This window comes from Nematolebias whitei, chromosome 21, assembly GCF_014905685.2.
Source record: "Nematolebias whitei isolate Nwh7 chromosome 21, NemWhi1, whole genome shotgun sequence".
NCBI lineage: Eukaryota > Metazoa > Chordata > Actinopteri > Cyprinodontiformes > Rivulidae > Nematolebias > Nematolebias whitei.
Window position 1 is genome coordinate 32074787 of NC_056518.1, and position 19114 is coordinate 32093900.

At 40.6% G+C, this 19114-nt stretch overlaps 1 protein-coding gene across 1 annotated transcript in view; it reads left to right on the forward strand.

Moving 5' to 3' along the window:
• galnt16 (UDP-N-acetyl-alpha-D-galactosamine:polypeptide N-acetylgalactosaminyltransferase 16) overlaps positions 1 to 18866 on the forward strand; it is a 30812-nt gene extending 11946 nt beyond the window's left edge. Inside the window, exons 6-15 of the mRNA XM_037694626.1 lie at positions 1726 to 1847; positions 6268 to 6355; positions 8256 to 8340; positions 9538 to 9641; positions 11241 to 11367; positions 12594 to 12686; positions 12834 to 12917; positions 14255 to 14372; positions 14800 to 14916; positions 18303 to 18866. Coding sequence (XP_037550554.1) covers positions 1726 to 1847; positions 6268 to 6355; positions 8256 to 8340; positions 9538 to 9641; positions 11241 to 11367; positions 12594 to 12686; positions 12834 to 12917; positions 14255 to 14372; positions 14800 to 14916; positions 18303 to 18446 — 1082 coding nt within the window. The 3' untranslated portion in view covers positions 18447 to 18866. The remainder of the gene's footprint in view (positions 1 to 1725; positions 1848 to 6267; positions 6356 to 8255; positions 8341 to 9537; positions 9642 to 11240; positions 11368 to 12593; positions 12687 to 12833; positions 12918 to 14254; positions 14373 to 14799; positions 14917 to 18302) is intronic.
• Positions 18867 to 19114: the final 248 nt, after the last annotated feature.

Here is a 19114-nt window from a genome sequence, read left to right on the forward strand (position 1 = left end):
TATAGTCTAGGTGTAGTTCCTATAGTCTAGGTGTAGTTCCTATAGTCCAGGTGTAGTTCCTATGGTCCAATTGTAGTTTATATTGTCCAGGTGTAGATTCTATGGTCCAGGTGTAGTTCCTATAGTCTAGGTGTAGTTCCTATAGTCCAGGTGTAGTTCTTTTCGTCTAGGTGTAGTTCCTATAGTCTAGGTGTAGTTCCTATGGTCCAGGTGTAGTTCCTTTTAGTCTAGGTGTAGTTCCTATAGTCTAGTTGTAGTTCCTATAGTCCAGGTGTAGTACCTATGGTCCAATTGTAGTTTATATTGTCCAGGTGTAGATTCTATGGTCCAGGTGTGGTTTCTATGGTCCAGGTGTGATTCCTATGGTCCAGGTGTGTTTTATATGGTCCAGGTGTGGTTTCTATGGTCCAGGTGTGGTTTCTATGGTCCAGGTGTGATTCCTATGGTCCACATGTGGTTTTTATAGGAAGATAAACAAAGTAAAACATGAAACACCAAGAGTATAAATAACTTCCACCGGTGCTGTTTATGTGATACGATGAGCTGCTTGTACGAGTTGGTCTGATGCTGCACTTCTCATGATTAGTTTTAAAACATTTTTATTGTTTTTCCAGTCATGTCTTCGCATGGATTCCTATTGTTCCTCACTATGAAATGTGACATTTGTTCTTTTTGGAAACATTGTCAACTTTTAAGTTTTACCATGTGATGATTTGTGTTAAAACAAGTCCAATCTTATTAAACACTAACACTGTCATAGTTTGTTTTTCTATTTTGATTTAGTCCCTTCAGTTCATCCTTTTGTCTTATTTCTCTTTGTGGTTTATGTTTTTATGTCCCTTGTGTTTTGGTTCAGTCCGCTGTGTTCCCTGTGCCAGTTCTCACCCTCATCCAGCCTCCACAATGCTTCTCGTTCAGCGTATCACTCTCACCTTCCCATGATCAATCACCCATGTGCTGCCACTTTCCACTCCCTCCATTCCTTTTATATAATTTCTGATCAATACTCCCAGAGCGGTTCATTGTCTTCAAACGTTCATATGTCTCGGTCCTGCTCGTGCTCCCTCATGCCTTCCTGTGTCGTTTCCCTCTAGAGTTTAGCTTTTTGTTTTTGTGCATTTAAAGTAAATCAGTTTTTAGTTTTCTTCTGCATCCTGAGCCCTCTGATGTTCTGGTGCTATCACTGAAGTCTGCACCGTCACCAGCACCTGCGTATTATTTCTTTTTACAAGCCATCATGGCACCAGAACATCACAGATAAATGTTTGGTTCACTCTTCTCACCAGTGTTTTAACAGACTGAACAGAAAGTCAAGATCCAAACACAGAACTATCCAAATAGTTTATAGACAAACTACTCACTACGTGCAAAATCCAAACTGTAGAAAGTTAAAACAATGTATAATTTAATTATTCGCTTCCTGATATAAAAAGGATGTTTTGGAAGGACTTCTGAACAGGAAGATTAATTGTCTGGGTAAGATTTTAAAAACACTGTTTTTGCCGTTTCGTTTTATTTCACCTGATTTCTATGATTAGAGATTTTCAAAAATTTTAGAAAGTTTAAAACTACTCAATAGTTTTAACTTTGACCTAAATCATGTTTTGGATCAGTACCCGCTGGTATCTTTGGAGCTCCGGGATCAAAACACGTTGCTTCACTACATCCACGCTGTCAGACTCTTCCTGTTTGAGGCTTGAAACTCTGGTGTCGTGTTTCCTTCAGGTTTGATTCGATCGCGAGTGCGAGGAGCCAACACGGCCTCGGCCTCGGTTCTGACCTTCCTGGACAGCCACTGTGAGGTCAACACCGACTGGCTGCAGCCCATGATCCAGAGAGTCAAGGAGGTAGAAGAACACACGGCCGTGCTTCACGCTCGTCCGCTCAGACACAGTGTAGTGGAGTTTAGGTTTTAGGTGGAAGATGTTGGCGTTTCTTGGCTGCGCTGTAGGAGGTTCGTTCCACCAAAACATTTTAGACTAAATTCAGTGATGCCTGTACTGGAGAATTCAAACAAAACTGCTTCTTTGATTTTATAATGTGCACTATATTTATGTACTTCATAAAACTAAACCACTTGTTTGTTGTCGTTTATGTCCTCGAAGGAATCTCCCATTTTTCTGCTTTCTGTGAATTAACTCAAGGAACTCTGTATCCGAAGAGGAAAGCAGGATGACATGCACAACTAGACGCTTTATCCACCTTATTCCTAGCCCCCATGCTGCCTTGCGTGAATTATGGGCGCGACTTCCAGTGCAGACAAGAACCAGCATTTGTTTATGTGCAAACAGTACGAGCTAATGTATTTTCTCAGAGCATTGTGGATTTAATGTAAACATGTGGGAACACCACCTGTCAGAGCTCAGACAGGACAATATAATCATACTGCTGCCTGCTGAGGACGAGGGATGGAGGACAAGCTGAAGAAGTGGCTGCAGATTACATGCACTAGCATATTTAGCTACATCTGTTAGCATATTTAGCTACATCTACTAGCATATTTAGCTATTCATTGACGGTTCTTCCGACAGTGAAGAGATGAACAACCTGAAAAGTTCTGACGTGTATCAGTATCTACACAGTAATAAGGTCGGTGGTGTTTTGTTAAAAGAGGTGGGGCAAATTCTTATTTACCTTAAATCAGACATTGAGACCAGCCAAAGCCTTAAAGTCCTCCATCACTGAGCCTGGGTTCATTGCAGAGAAAATCATAATACAGAAGACAAACAAAAATTTTAGTGCTGTGCCCTCTATACACTTGAAATCATATCATAATACTGTTTTCAATCCTTCTGAGGAACCAGCGTCTCTTCTCCGGTGGTTTATTGTAGTCCAGACACAAAGCAGGATGCAGGTTTTCCTCCATCCGCTGTTTTGGATGGTCTCTTCAAGTTCACATTTTTCATCCACATTCTTCTTATTCTTCTTACATTCTTCCTCATCTGTAGGTAGGAGATGGAAACTATACTTCTTTTCACAGGAACACTGTTTTGGTTTTGGGTCCACCACTTCTGGCCCGCGAGCCACCATTTGAATAGCCCTGGCCTATGACACCATTTTTGGAGCTTCCATTACCAGAAACGAGGAAAAATAACACCATGATTTTGCTGGGCGGGTCATCCAGTGACGTAGCTCCGCTGGCCAATCAACGCTGCCTACGTCAAAATCGTCATCTCGGAGCAGTACGCTTGGAACGACCAACAAGGTGGTCTCATAAACCGGGCAGAGTGGGGGTGGGTACAGCAGTGGAACCGATGAGTGCACAGACAGTGGCAAAGCGCCACTTGTCCTCCTTGCAGTATCTTGAATATTTAAAGCTTGGGGGCTTTCCAAATAATGATGTGCCTCCTTAAATATTTAAAGAGGTTTTCCCAACTGTCGGGCCTCATGTTCTTGTTAACAGCAGTCAGTCTTCAGCTGTGGTCCCTGTTGATTTGAAACATGCAGTCGTCCAACCTCTAAACAACCTTCTCTTAATCCTACAGTTCCTGTTAACTCCAGGCCTATTTCAGAACTTCCTTTTCTTTCAAAGATCTTTAAGGAGATAGTTTATAATCATCAATTCATGGCCCTTCAGAAAGAGCAAATATTTTAGAGGATTTAATCCGATTTTAAATTCCTACACATCACTGAATCAGAATTTTTTGCCCCCTATGGTGGAGCGAAGAGGGGAAATTGAAAATGCCCTCCATCTGTCCATGTCATGAGCATGATAGCTTGAAAAATGGGCATTGTGCTAACTTTCTTTTTGGTGTGTGGCTGCATCTAAGTGTACAAAAGGTTCCTTTTGAAAAATGGGTTGCCACGTCAAAATCCAAGATGGCTGCCCCCATACATGAACATATGTAAATGTGGGAAAAAAAATACCCACCTAAATATCTTGCACCAAAAACATTAAGGTTTTCTTGCATTCTGTTTTAATTCCAGTCCACAAAAACACTCAACTCCAAAATTACAAAACATTCACTATTTAAATCTCTCTGGGACAGGGGACAGTTTGTAGCAACATATTTGTTGCCGCAGACGCTGGTGACTGTTCTTGTGCTTTCAGACCCAACTGTTGCATTTGACACAGGGGAGCATCGTTTACTCTGACATCTGGAGCAGTTTGTGGGCGTCAGGGTCACAGTTGGAGGGTTCAGAGCCTGCTTGGTCAAGTAAAATATATACATGAGCCTCGGTGACCATGTATCCTCCTCTGCTCCTTCCTCATGGAGGGAGGGTAGTCCCACATGGCTCTGTTTTAGGTCCCCTCATCTTTTGTCTATATTTGCTTCCACTGGGTTTCATGAAAACACAGCATTACATTTAACCTGTACACGGATGACTGCCAGATTTATGTTCCCCCTTAGAAAAGGAACACATTCTGCAGCGCCACTGCTAAGCTAAATGACATAAAGGCCTTGATTGCACTGAATTTCTTAAACCTGAATAAGAATTTGTTGTGGTGCTTTGGCCCAATACAACAAGCCAACCTTCACAAACTTGAGGATCAAATTGGATGCTGATCCTGAGCTCCCCAAACAGATCAGAGCTGTGGTTATACCAAGCTTTTTCAGATAAGGCAGCTGCCTCAAGTAAAGCCTGTTATTTCTAGGCAGCATTTTAATCCCTTCTTTGTCACCACTCGGTTGGATTACTCCAACACACTCTTTACAGTGCATACAGGGGTCAGTGTGTCCTCTGTTTCTTATCTTCTGAGAGTCCAAAGTGCTGCTGCATGTTGTTGGACTGGTCCAAGAGAACAGGTTGTGACAGTTTAGTTGCACTGGACTGACTGCCAGTACATTTTCAAATTCATTTAAAAGTTGTTTTATTTGTTGTTGAAGCTCTAAGTGGTCTTGCCCCCACCTGTCTCACTGAGCAGTTGCACACCTGAACAGGAACAGCTAAGATACTGAACAGAAGCTCCCAGGCCTCCTAGAGGACCTGAGCTTAAAGTGAAGTGGAATCGTCCACGTGGGGGATAAAGGATGAGAAAAACCAAGTGTGACCTTGTGCCTGTCGCTTGGAGTCAACGTTGCATGAGGTTGGCATCGCCAGGGTTTCATGATAGTTCTGACTTTACGTCTGCACAGACACTTTCAACGAGTTCAGTCCAGAGCAGGCACGTTTTATTTACCTGCATTTTGCTAACGACCACAACAGAAAAGAAGTAAAGAAAGAGTCTGGCCAAACACTCCATACCCAACAATGACAGGACGATAACACAGAAGCTTGAAGACTGGCCTGGTCCATTCACATCAGCTGTGTGTTGCTGATGAGCTGAAACTGGGAGACAAAAGAGGTGTTGGTATGGCAGGCAGTTGTGTTAGTTAAGTGACACTTTGAAATGTAACGTGGCAATTCCTGTGATTATTTATTCAACAACAAAGAATAATCTCATCATGTTTCGTGTGGAAATGATAAAAAGTCTGCATTCACAAAAAGCATTCCCAATTCCGGAAGGTTTTTATTCACATGTATTTATCTTGAACGCTGTGCTGTAAAGAGCCTTTGCAGCATTTAGAGCTCATCAGTACAGCTTCTTTAGGCTCTTAGAGCTCCAGAGGTGAGTTCAAAGCCCAACAGATGTAAAGTATACTGCTTAGAAAAATTTTCTTTACAGATTTCTCTCAGGGTTAGACTCACAAACTGATCTAGATAAACTGCACAGAGAGGAGGTCAGGCAGACAGGTCATGTTTTTACATGAAATTGTTCATTCATGTAATAATTCCCGTCTATTAAAATCCAATTTATTTGTCTTAATTAGACCAGAACAAATATTTCAAGGTTGTGATCCAATACCAAATAAGAGACTTGTTATTTTTTTCTCAGCGTTGTATGGAAGTAATACAAAATCATGATGACAGCAAATCTGGAAATATTATATATATATATATATATATATATATATATATATATATATATATATTTATATTTATATTTATATTTTTATATATTAGCCGATGATCTGTCCATGTGTGACGGTACATTAAGGCTCACATATTAATCAGAATAAAGCTTTTAATGAGTCACAATTTATGTTAAACAACCTGAAGTTCACACATATTACTGAGAAAATATACAAGTTTTCTCTTTGTTTGACTCTCAGTATTAATAATTAAAGTTTGGATGCAGGTCCGTCGTCCAGAATGGTTGAATGAAAACATAGATATAAAGTTGGATAATTAGGCCTCAGTATTTCTGGTAAACTAAAATATTCCACTGTTTGTTTGCTTACAAATTTATTCTTGTAATAATTTGATGTTTGTTTCCTCTCCCAGGATCACACACGAGTGGTCAGCCCCATCATCGATGTCATCAGCCTGGATAACTTTGCCTACTTGGCTGCTTCTGCCGACCTGAGAGGAGGTCCGGTCCAAATACACACAAGCACACACACAAAACACTACACGTCATCACAACTCTACCAGGACCCATTACCCACGATAAAAACAGAAAGACGGAGCCAAACATAAACTAGATTTAAATTTGCAGTGTTTCATTGGTCACCTTTTGATTTTAGAAATATGCTTATTGCAGAAGAACTTGCTGAAAAACAGCTGAAATTAGCTAAAAACATGCTGAAATGTAGCTGAAATGGAAGAATAAGCTTAAGTTAGCAGAAGAAAGCAGAAAGAGCACATATTTGCTGAATTAGGTTTAAATTAGCAGAAATGAGCACAGAAATTAGGAAATTAGCTTAAAAAGCTGAAATTAACAAGCAATAGCTGAAAAGTAGCTGAAAGGGCAAAAAGAAGCTGGAAAGAACTGAAATGAGCTAAAAAAATACAGAATTAACTGAAAAAGCTAAAATTAGCATCAAAAGAGCTAAATAGTAGCTGAAAGAGCAGAAAAAGCTGAAAGGAGCATAACAAGTTGCAATTAGCATAAAGAAGTTAATTAGGCTGAAAGTAGCAGAAATTAACATGAAAAACTTAATTTTTTCTGAAAACAGCTGAAAGTAACTAAATATGCTAAAAGTTATCTGAAAAGGTAGCACAAGCTTAAGTTAGCAGAAGAAAGCAGAAAAAACATGTTTGCCCAGTTAAGCTGAAAGAAGCAAAAATGAGCTCAAAGAAGTGGGTATTATCTGAAAAAAGCTAAAATTAGCAAAAAATAAATAAACAGCTGAAAAATAGCCAAAAAAAGCAGAAAGAAACTTCCAGAAGGAAGAAGTGAGAGCACATTTTTACTGAATTACGCTGAAAAAAAGTTGAAATGAGTGCAAAAGAAAAAACAAAGGAGATGATTGTAGATTTCAGGAGAAACAGGAACAGGTCCAACCCTATTTCCATCATGGGAGAAGAAGTGGAGGTGGTGGAGAAGTATAAATACCTTGGGGTTCACCTGGACAACAGACTGGACTGGAGATGCAACAGTGAAGCCGTCTACAAGAAGGGACAGAGCAGACTGTACTTCTTGAGGAAGCTGAAGTCCTTCAACGTTTGCAGCAATATGCTGCATATCTTCTATAAGTCTGTTGTAGAGAGCGCTGTCTCTTCTGCCATCATCTGCTGGGGTAGCAGCACCAGAGCAAGTGACTTCAAAAAGATCAACAAGCTCATAAAGAAGGCTGGCTCAGTTCTGGGGACTCCTCTAGAACCTCTGGAGATGATTGTACAAAGAAGGATTCTTCATAAAATGAAGAACATTATAGACAACCCTCAGCATCCTCTTCATCAGACTGTCATACAACAACAAAGTGTCTTCAGTCAGAGGCTTCTTGAGATCTGTTGTAGCACAGATGCTTCAAGAGATCCTTCCTGCCCACAGCCATCAGCATCCAGAACATCTCTTTAATGAAACCAGGATGATGAGTTACCACAACATTTAATTTCCCTCTGGGATTAATAAAGTATTGTTGAATTGAATTGAAATAATTAGCCAAAATAGCTAAAATTAGCATAAAACAACTAAATAGTAGCTGAAATGGCAGAACAGGATAAATATTTCCAAACACTAAAGTTACAACAATACCAAAAAGTCATAGCACGATTGTTCTGAAAGAGCTGAACGTTTTGATGATTTGTTGAAATAGCACAAAAATTGTGGAACGAGAAAGAAGCTGAAAAATGTACAGAAGAAAAATGGATCACAATAGAGTGAATGCTTCATAAACATTCACACAATAAACATGAATGAATATATAAATTGTGTAATTTCCTTCAGTCAAAATCAACAAAAAACTTGTCTGTTTCATCAGTTTCTATAGGAGATATTTTCAGGAAACACAATTGAATTTTAAAGCGGATTTAATTTTGTGTTTCAGGATTTGACTGGAGTCTCCACTTCAAATGGGAGCAGATTCCTATTGAGCAGAAAATGGCGAGAAGTGATCCCACGCAGCCCATCAGGTGGGTGTTTCTGATGGTGATAACCTCGTTTTTGTCTCCGCCGCGAAGCAAAAAAGGGGAATTGGAAACAAAATACCTTCTGTCGGTCTGTCTGCGCTCTTGTGTGAACACGTACAGATGTATGTTAATTTTTACATGCGCCATGATCTTTATGGTGGGACAGGCCGCCCTCCTTGGATAACGGTTGGGGAAGCTCTGCAGCGTAGAGTCAGGTTTGAAAAGTTACATTTGAATAAACTGACAAACAGGGTTTGCCAAACAAAGATGTTTAGCTGAAATGCTTAACCACATTTGGTGGACAGCAACCACTGCATACAGGCACAAACAGCTCACTTCAACTGTAAGGCACGGAGGCGGAAGGCTGATGATTTGGGCTTGTTTTAAAATCACACAATATACTCTTCTTACAGTCATTGAACTGACCATGAACTCCTCTGAGGACTAACAATTCTGGAGTCAAACGTGAGGCCCTTTGTCAGACAGCAGGGTCCAATCAGAAAAATTATTTCAAACAAACAAAAATAAAAAAACAGATCTTAATCAGGCTTCTACGTGATTAAGATGATTAAGGGCTCACGGAGCCCCCCACACAGTGTACCCCTAGAAACACGGGTGAAAGCCTTCTCCAAGTTCACAAAACACATGATGGGCAAACTTCGAGGACCCTAGTGAGGGTAAAGAGCTGGTCCAGTGTTCCACGGCCAGGACAGAACCTGCAAAAAATAAAGAAGAAAATCTGTTTTGATTCTCAAAACAAGAACAAAATAAACTGGGGAGAACATGGCTTGTTTTTTTGTTTACCTTGTTAGTTACTTTATTTATTTTAATATTTTTTCTTCACTTTTCTTTACATATTTGTTTGACATGTTGATTTCAAATAAATTGTCCCAAAATCTTAATCATGCAGAAGATGATAATTTTAAGTGTTTTTTCAGGGCTGCGTTGTTTAACTGATGATTCATTTATCTATCTTTGATAAGAAGCAGATGATTATTTTATTACATTCTGATCTGCAAGCCTTAGTTTGGAGGAAACTTCCTTTTCTAACACGATGGTGTGGACGAGTCATTTTGAATAAATGTGTGAATTTTCTAACACAGAAATGTTTGTAACTTTTCCCCTGAGGATAAACCCTCCCCATGTTGAAGGGGAAATGTATTTGTGTGTGATTGTAAGTGAAGCCTTCTTCCTTCTCAGGACTCCCGTCATCGCAGGAGGGATTTTTGTCATGGATAAGAGCTGGTTCAACCACCTGGGCCAGTACGACACACACATGGACATCTGGGGAGGGGAGAACTTTGGTAAGCTCATTTCACACACAAACGCATATAAATGTCATTAATTGGGTCATTTAGTCAGGATCGGGGTGGTGGTAGTTTTTTTGTGTTTATTGTTGTCCCCTGTCTTGAAACAAAGAAGGAAACTGGAATACCTTCCATCTGTGCACGTTGTGAGCATAACTTGAAAAGTAAGTGAGGTACCAACTTCCATTCTGGTGTGTGGCTACATCTGTAAGAAAGATCAGCATTAACTGGGTTGCTACTTCAAAATCCAAGATGGCTGCCACCATTTGTACGTATATGTAAACCAGCCACCCCATCATTTGAGGAAACTATAATTTCTAGCTTTTAAATTTCTTAAAAATAAATGTTGTTGTGGCCCAAGGTTAAGTTATGGTGGAATAGTCCAGAAAAACACTCGGCTCCAAAACTACAAACCATTCCTCTTGTAAGGGTTGTTCCTTCTCTGGTCTGCACCACCACCTTCACCTGTTCCCTGTTACTATCAAGCCACCTGTTTGTAATCACCTCCTCAGCGCCAGCCTTCTTAAACTCATTCTTACAGCCCGTCTGTCTCTGCGTGCCCTCGTCATATGATGTCCGGTTTTCTTTAATTGTTGCTTCGCCGGCCTACTGTTCTCTATTGAAATCGTGACTCTTGAGTCTCTCATATTTTGTCTGCATTTCTAGGTCCAAACTCTACAAACCGTTATACGTTTATTGATTTATTATTTGTTTTAAATCACTGCAACGCGCTCGTCTAGATTTTCAGTCATCCAGGACATTTAAAATTAAAGCACGCACACAAAGTATCTGGACTTCTGTTGCAGGCTGGACCTTTCTGTGCTCAAGCTCCTGGCAGAAGTTTGTTCATGCAGGGGTTTGCAGCAAGTCTTGTGTGATTGGTCAGAACTTAGTGGGCCTGTTTATGCAGAGAAGCAGCTGAAGTACACCACTCTCATGTCGCTTCAAGTGCTCCGCTGAGGAGCAGCTGGCCCAGGCTGTAAGAAAAAACAGACACCTTTACAAGTGTTCTAGAAATAAAACATAAATATAGTCAAATAAATCTTATTAAGATCGTCAAATAACTGGTGAAAGAATGCTCCGGTCTTAAAACTGCATCAGTTATGAATAATTATAATTTAAAAAACCACCTAATCGAGATGTATCTGTCTTCATTTCTAAAGTGTACTCCATTAGATTAAATCATAAACATGTGGGCTGCTGTCATGGTGGGCAAGAAAATAACGTGTGCGCCCATGAATGTAGTTTTTCAAACCAGACACATGAAAATACACCAGGATTTTCTTAAACTGGTCACACAAAGTAGCTGCAACTTGCTGAACATTTGTTCAAAATGCAGTGAAACAGCAACAGGAATCTTATTTATTTTCTTGCCATTTTGAGTCTGGCTAGTCTCAAGCGCCGCAGCCCAAAGAGACGCTAACTTCACAGATTTTTTTGTGGGTAGCCATGCGCCAGCTGTGAAAATGTAGCAGGTGATGACGTTCATCGGTCCACTGTGGACACATACGCAGATAAATAAACTGAGACAAACAGGAAGAATTTAATGACATATCGGCAAACGTTTTCTCATGTCGAGTTCCTGTTCTCCTGCAGAACTTTCGTTCCGGGTCTGGATGTGTGGGGGAAGTCTGGAGATTCTCCCCTGCAGCCGTGTGGGTCATGTGTTCAGGAAACGGCACCCGTACGACTTCCCAGAAGGCAACGCTCTTACCTACATTAAGTGAGTGGACTGAGCTAATATCACCATTTACTGTCTTGTAACAGGTTGCTCTTCTAAAGGTCACATGACTCAGCTGACTTCAGTCACATGTAAACAAACACTTCAGCCGAAGCATTTCGTCTGACTGTCGAAGGAAAGGGAGCCGTTTTATCTGGTTCCACCATCTGAATGTTTCTGTGACAACACGACCTTCATACGCTAAAACCTGACGTGTCTCTGTTACACCCCTGTAAAGAGAAATAGTGAAAACAGACACAGACACGGTGCTACTTCTGTCACTTCCAGTGTTGTAATGGACGAGCAGAAGCGACACGTTTCTCCTGTGCTAACTCAGACATAACCAATCGAGACACGATCTTTAAATAAACTTTCAAAACATAAACTTTGAAATGGTACCACTCTAAAGACTGTACAGTAGTCCCTTGTTTATCGCGGGGGATCCATACCCTGAAGACCAGCGACAAGTGAACCCTTCCCACACTCTGGCAATATTCTAAACAAAGTTTCTAAACTCTAAATACTCTAAAAGAGCGCAGAATGTCATGATTTCAGCTCCCTGCCTCCTCTGCTCTTTGCCACATGCAAGCGCTCTTGGCCACGCCCACTCCTCCGCTCTGCAGTCTGCACGAAGAACAGCTGATCAGCTGCAGGAGGAAGCTTATCCAGCAGTGTGGGCTGCACAGAGGTGCAACAGGTGCTAAATCATTTAAAATAATTTGTTTTGAATAAAAATTCCATGCCGGTCGTGCATCTCATCCATCAATCAGCCACTTGTGATTCATGTCCAATCGTATTTTGAAAAACCGCGATAGAACGAGTCCACGAAAAACTAACCGCGAAGTAGTGAGGGACTGCTGTAAACAACTGTAGTCAGAAAAGTAACATTAAAAAAATGCATTTAAATGTATTATCATTTTACTGCATCATTCTGTGGCTTTTAACCTCCAAGACCAGAATAATCGATCATAGATCACTAGATCAGCAATCACATTGCATCTTTTTCCCATGAATTTTGCTTCAACTAAGGAATGAATTATGGTTATGGTGGTGGTGGTGGTGGTTGTGGGGGGTATTTACATTTCTCACATATTACCATGAACCAAAGACAATTAATTTTAGCCAAAAAATACAAAACAATATTTTTCTTAATTTTTTTAATCTTGTTTTTTTCAACTGAAAGCAGGGTTTATGTTTGATGGCTCGTGTGTGTGTGTCTCTCTCTACAGGAACACTCGGCGGGCTGCTGAGGTCTGGATGGACGAGTACAAACAGTACTACTACTCTGCCCGGCCGTCTGCTCAGGGCAAGGCCTTCGGCAGGTTAGTGTTTATGTTTTTTACCCCAAATGCTACAAATCATGAAGAGAAATATTGCATCAACTTCTCCATCTCTATTTCTCACTCATCTCTCTTCTTCCATTTTGTTTTTCTTCCTTGTATCTGGTCTCTGTTTGTTTTTCCTTGCAGCATTGCAGATCGTTTAACTCTGCGGCGGAAACTGAACTGCAAACCTTTCCGCTGGTACATGGAGAACGTCTACCCTGAGCTGAGGTGCGATGATTTAAAGAAGTGCAGCATTTTGTTTACAGGCCTGATGTTCTGTTACCACCGTTAGAACCTTTGAAAAGCTTCAGAGTGGAACTTGTTCTGTGTGAACACTCTGAAATGATCCCGTTGGGCTGATAATCCTACTGTTTACCTCCACAGCTTTAGAGCAGCTTTAGAGCAGAGCAGAAGCACAGCAGAGAGGGAGGGGGTTGAAGCTACCTCAGAAAGTCTTTAGAGTTGATCTGAAAAATAAACTTCATAAAAAGTTGTAAAATCTGTTTCAGCTGCACTAAAGAAACTTGAGGCAGCACGATGGCGCAACTGGTAGAGCTGCTGCCTCTCAGCGAGCAGGTCCTTGGTTCAAACCCCCGGTCCAGGGGCTTTTCTGGGTGGAGTTTGCATGTTCTCTCCGTGCATGCGTGGGTTTTTCTCCGGGTGCTCCGGTTTCCTCCCACAGACCAAAAACATGCATGTTAGGCTGATTGGTAACTCTAAATTGTCCCTAGGTGTGAGTGAGAGAGTGAATGGTTGTTTGTCTCATTTGTCTTTATATGTCCCTGTGATGGACTTGAGACATGTCCAGGGTGTACCCCGCCCCTCGCACAGTGATTGCTGGACATGGGCAACGGCGACCCCCGTGACCCAAAATGGAACAAGCGGGTAAAGATATTGGATGGATGGATAAAGAAACTTGAGCATAATGAAACAGACATGCAGTCGTATCTTCATCAGACGATCATCAGATGATCATCAGATGATAACCGACTTTCTCAACACGTCGTGACGGTCAGTCAGCATTAAGTGACGTTGTTTTATTTTTTATACGTTCGTCAAAGGCAGGACGTAATAAGACAAAAACGCCATCTGTAAACTTTCTCTTGTTCCGCTTATAATTTCTGATCTGCTCAAGATAATTTAACAAACCTTTATACCCACGTGCATCATCACTAGACGGGGTATTGCATAATCTTTTCATCACCCCAGCTCCAAGGTCACAAATCAAGGTCAAATGAAGTAAAAGGCCGTTGTTTGTTGGGGCCATTGCTACATTTTACTGTATAACGGTTTGCTGGTGGGCGTATAATATGCCGTATGCATTACTCTTATATCAGGAGGCCACAACAATAAAACGACACACACTTCCTGCTTTTTTCTTCTCTAGAAGCTGCAGGAGAGATTTTCTCCGTCTGCCCTCTCTCATCTCTAAGTGCATGTGCTCATTGTATAAATGTAATTGCACTGGCTATAATGGTCTGAGTTCAGAGGAACATGTAAGGAGCAGAGAGAGACAACAGTCAGAGCTTGAATTGGCCTCACTTCTCTGTCTCTGGTGTCCTCAGGGTCCCTGAGCAGGAGACGGTTTTCAGCCTGCTCAAACAGGGAGCTTTGTGTCTGGAGACCCGTGGGACCAACAGCCTCGGACTGGCAGACTGCAAGGCCAGCAGGCCCCGGCAGCAGGTCAGAACTACACGTGTGTATGGCGGGGGGTAGAGGGGGGGTATGATGTGGCGACCATCTTGAAGTAGGTTGACTCAAAAGGTAATCAGCTATAGATGTTCATCAAATGAACCTTTAAGTCTCATTAAAGTCTGCTCAGTGATTTGTGAAGTATTTTGCAAAAAGTACTCACAAATGTGTACACACACACACACACACGGATAAAAAATCTGTTGCTCTGTGTTCATCTTCACTGAGACGAGAAGATGAACACTAGCTGAAAGATTTTTACATCATGGAAAGCCAAAAAAGTAAAAGTTGTTTTCTTCTGAATTTTACACAAATCTTAACGTTTTCAGAAAATAAAATCAGTGGAAACTTTAGTAGCAGTCAGCATCGGTCACCACACTCCTGGTTGTTTTTTTTTTTTGGTGTGTGTGTGTTTCAGAAATGGGAGCTGTTGGAGCCGCTGATTCAGCAGCAGGACCTCTGTCTGGCAATTTCTGCCTTCACAGCAGGGTCAAAGGTCAGGATGGAGCCGTGCAACAGCAAAGAGGTGAAACAGGTGAGAAGAGGAGAAGAGACGATCTTTGAGAGAAAGAATATGAAAGCTCAATCATCCAGGTAGATAAATCACAAAAAGGTGAAATCGAGTCATCTGGACAGTTTCTTTTTGGGAGAAACATTTCGTCTTTCATCTGAAAGACTTCTTCAGTCTGAGGCCTGCCAACCAGCTCTGTCTTATAAATAGCTCCTCATTGTAACCTTTTTCTGAACCATTCTGGCCAGGTGTCCTCAGGCTGTTTCTGTAAGTAGCAGTTTAGCCATCAGGCCTAAAACATTTGATTGTTATGCCTGATGATCGATCGTTTTGGACGGATCGTTCCTTTTTCCATGTGTAAAGTCAGTTTCTGGGAATTCCACAGCAGGCTGGGTTGAAACACGTCAAGGAGGAGCTATTTATAAGACGGATCTGGTTGGCAGGTCTCAGACAGATGAAGTATTTCAGATGACAGACGAAACGTTCTCCCAAAAATAAACTGTCCAGATGACATGATTTAACCCTTTGTGCAGTCTTTTAGAGACCGAGTGGTGTTTCCCAACGTTACGACCGCCAGCAGTCTGAGAGGAAACAGATTTAACATTAAACACGGTGCACACGGGCTGCACAGCTCTTTGGTTTTTCACACACGTACAACAAAAATAACAGACAATCTTAAACATGCTTTAATTTATGGGAGTTTTTAAAAAAGTCAACGTAACGCCACTTAAACGTTTTTACATTTACCGTTCTACATTGTCACGTTTCAACCAGGGCTGATGTGAGACGTAAATGTCTGTGATATACAAATCCTACAAAAACAAGAAGTGTCTGGAGCCGAGAGGTGGGTCCAGTTCTGTAGACTGAGATCTGACTAACGCAGGTTCTGGCAGAACCATTCTGTTTTTCTAAATTATTATCTTTTGTCTGATGAATCACTGATTTGTTCCCTGATGGTCCATCACCAACATCAGCCAGACACTTCCTGATCTCTCTTCTGGAAAACTGCCTGGAACACATTTAAGCAGCTTTTTCTTTAGTCTTAGTGATTTATTGACGCTCTTAGGTTTTTAGGATTAAATTTGGATTCAGTCCTGCAAGAATAAAAAAGAAAACATGGATCACTTTGACTCAAGGCTACTTGAAAAACTGCAGGACGTCTGTGCTTGAACCAACCATAAAAAGTGGAAAAACACAAAGTTTATAGACGATGTTGTTTATACATTAAAGGGTCAGTTAAAAAAATAAAAAATAGCACCAACATGTCACTTTAACTGGGCATAGTTTTTACAGTGTGCTGTAGTGACACCAGCAGTAACAATACAACAAGTACAGCTGTTTTCCACTCTGTATCCAAATATGTTTTCTGCTGTTTCTCTGCCTCAACACACCTGACTTTAATTATTGAATTACCTGCTCGGAACGTAGCAGAAGCCAGTCGGTGACTCGTTTATTTCTGTCAGTTGTGTTGAAGCAGGGAAACACCTGAAACATGGAGGACTGTGGACCATGAGGATCAGGGTTGGGGACCAGCCCCATCAGAACCGCGGCTCATGTTTTATTCATTTGAGTGTCAGCCCACCGAGCTAACGTTCAGGACTCCTGACTCCCAGCCCTGTTCAAAATCTTATTAAAGACTTGTTAAAAATTAATGAACGATCTAGAGAAATTACATTTCCTGCGAAAATGCAGTGTGAATGCTTATTGCTGAATAACTTGTTGAAAAACAGCTGAAATTAGCTAAAAACATACTGAAATGTAGCTGAAATGTAAGAACAAGTCAAAGTTAGCAGAAGAAAGCAGAAAAAACACATATTTGCTGAATTAGACTTAAATAAGCAGAAATTAGCACAAAATTAGGAACTTAGATAAAAAGGTAGAAATTAACAAAAAAAATAAATAGCTGAAAATTTAGCTGAAAAGGCAGAAAGAAGCTTTAACTACCAGAAGGAAGTGGAAGGAGCTGAAATTAGCTAAAACATTGTGGAATTAGCTGAAAAAACTAAATTTAGTACAAAACAGCAAAAAAGTAGCTTAAATAGCAGAAGAAGCTGAAATTAGCAGAAATAAGCTGAAAGGAGCATAACAATCTGAAATTAGAAGAAAGAAGTTAATTAGGCTGAAAGTAACAGAAATTACCATAACAGTTTGAATTTATCTGAAAACAACTGAAATTAGCAAAATAATTTCTAAAAATAAGTAGCTGAAAAGCTAAAACAACCTGAAATTACCAGAAGAAATTAGAAAGAACATGTTTGCTGAAAGAAGCAGAAATGAGCACAAACTGTGGAAATTATCTGAAGAAAATTGAAATTAGCAACAAAAACAGCTGAAAAGTAGCTAAAAAAAAAAAGGCAGAAAGAAGCTTGAATTACGAGAAGGAAGTGGAGAGAGCCCTTTTTTTAATTAGGTTGGAAAAAGTTTAAATGAGTGCAAAAAATGTGGTATTAATTGAAACAGCTAAAATTAACATAAAACAGCTAAATAGTAGCTGAAATAGCAGGAAACGCTGAAACTTGCAGAAATAAGCTAAAATGAGCATAACAAGCTGAAATTAGCAGAAAGAAGTTAGAAGAAGCACGAAAATGTTGTAGTTAGCAGAAAGAATCTAAAAGGAGCACAAAACAGCTGAAAAAAACAGCTGAAAGTAGCTGAAAAGTTTAAATTTGCACAAGAAAGCTGAAAGAAGCTGCAGCAGAACAAAACGAGAAAGGAGCAGTAAAAGGTAATAAACAGATCTAAAGATTTGAAGGATGTCGGTTCATTTTCTATGAGAAAAAAATGGCAGAAAAGGCTAAATATTTCAAAAAGCTAAAGTTGCATCAATACCGGAAGACATAGCAGGATTGTCTTGAAAGAGCTGAATCTTTTGATTAGTGATTTGTTGAAATAGCACAAAAATTGTGGAACGAGGAAGATTTTGGACAACATATGGAAGAAAAATAGATCACAGTAGTGTAAAGGCTTCTATGAGTTCATGTCTCGGGAGGGTGAATTAAGCTCGTTGTCTTTTGGTGGTGAACTGTGAACAGGATTGGAGGGAGGTTGTGGAACACTAAATATCAATGGGATCATGAACAAATGAAAACAGAATTTTTTTTAAAGAAAAATCATTTGCATGCAGTGCCTGTTCACAAACGACCACCTGAACCTTCTTGTGTCGAACACTCGGTGCACTTAGCAGAAAAAAGGAAAGCTTTTGTTTTGTGTGATGGCTGTCTGCTGTGCAGTGCAGCCGGTTCTCCACCGTGACCCCAGCTCGTCTGGAATTTATTCTCTAATCCCAGTCTGACTCAGCTCATTACTCATCACTAACTTTGGCACATCATGGACTACAGAGCTCAGGGTGTCCCAGGACATCTGCACTAAAAGACACGTATTCATCCTTTCCATCTTTTTCATTTTTGCAGAAGTGGAAACCAAAAGGCATGGCTCTGCAGCACATGGTCAGCGGTCTCTGCTTGGACAGCCAGAGCCTGACGGGACCTCTGATCATCTCACAGTGTCGTCCCCAGATAGCCAGCCAGTCCTGGGAGCCTCAGCTTATCACTTGAAGTGCCGAGGACCAACAGATGAGGACAGACTCTGGAACTGGCCTGCAGAGGGACTCTGGTTTTGAGTTTTTTAAGGATAAAGGAATGAAAACTGTACTTTTCTGATGTCACTTTCTAGCTGCCGCTCATCGGGTCTGGTAAGAGGAGCACGACTGACACGATGCGAAGGCCTCATTGAAGAAACAACCAGAGGTCTTCTGTGTACATTGCTTCATCCTTTAAGGATGCTGCGGTTCTACGTATTCTGAGCTTTTCACTGAAACGGTTGCACATTTCACTTTTTAATTTCTGTTCCTACTCTGCTCCACAATTTACTTAAATTAGGAAAATTGTGACGATCTGCTTGAAAAGACAAGTGCAGACTTTACTGTAGCAAACGTGTTGAGCTGCACCTGACCAGCTCTCAGGTGTCCTAGTCTTAGGGTGGAGTATGGCTGAGGACCAGGACAGCTTCATATATACACATGTATATACATAAATATATATATATATACATACTGTATATCAGAGCTTTTTCTTGCTAATATCAGTGTTGAAAGCACCATGCAAAGCACTGTAAGAACATTATTTATTCTTTTGCACGATCAGACTAAAAGAATGTTTCTTTCTTTCTTTCTTTCTTTTCTTTCTTTCTTTCTTTCTTTCTTTCTTTCTTTCTTTCTTTCTTT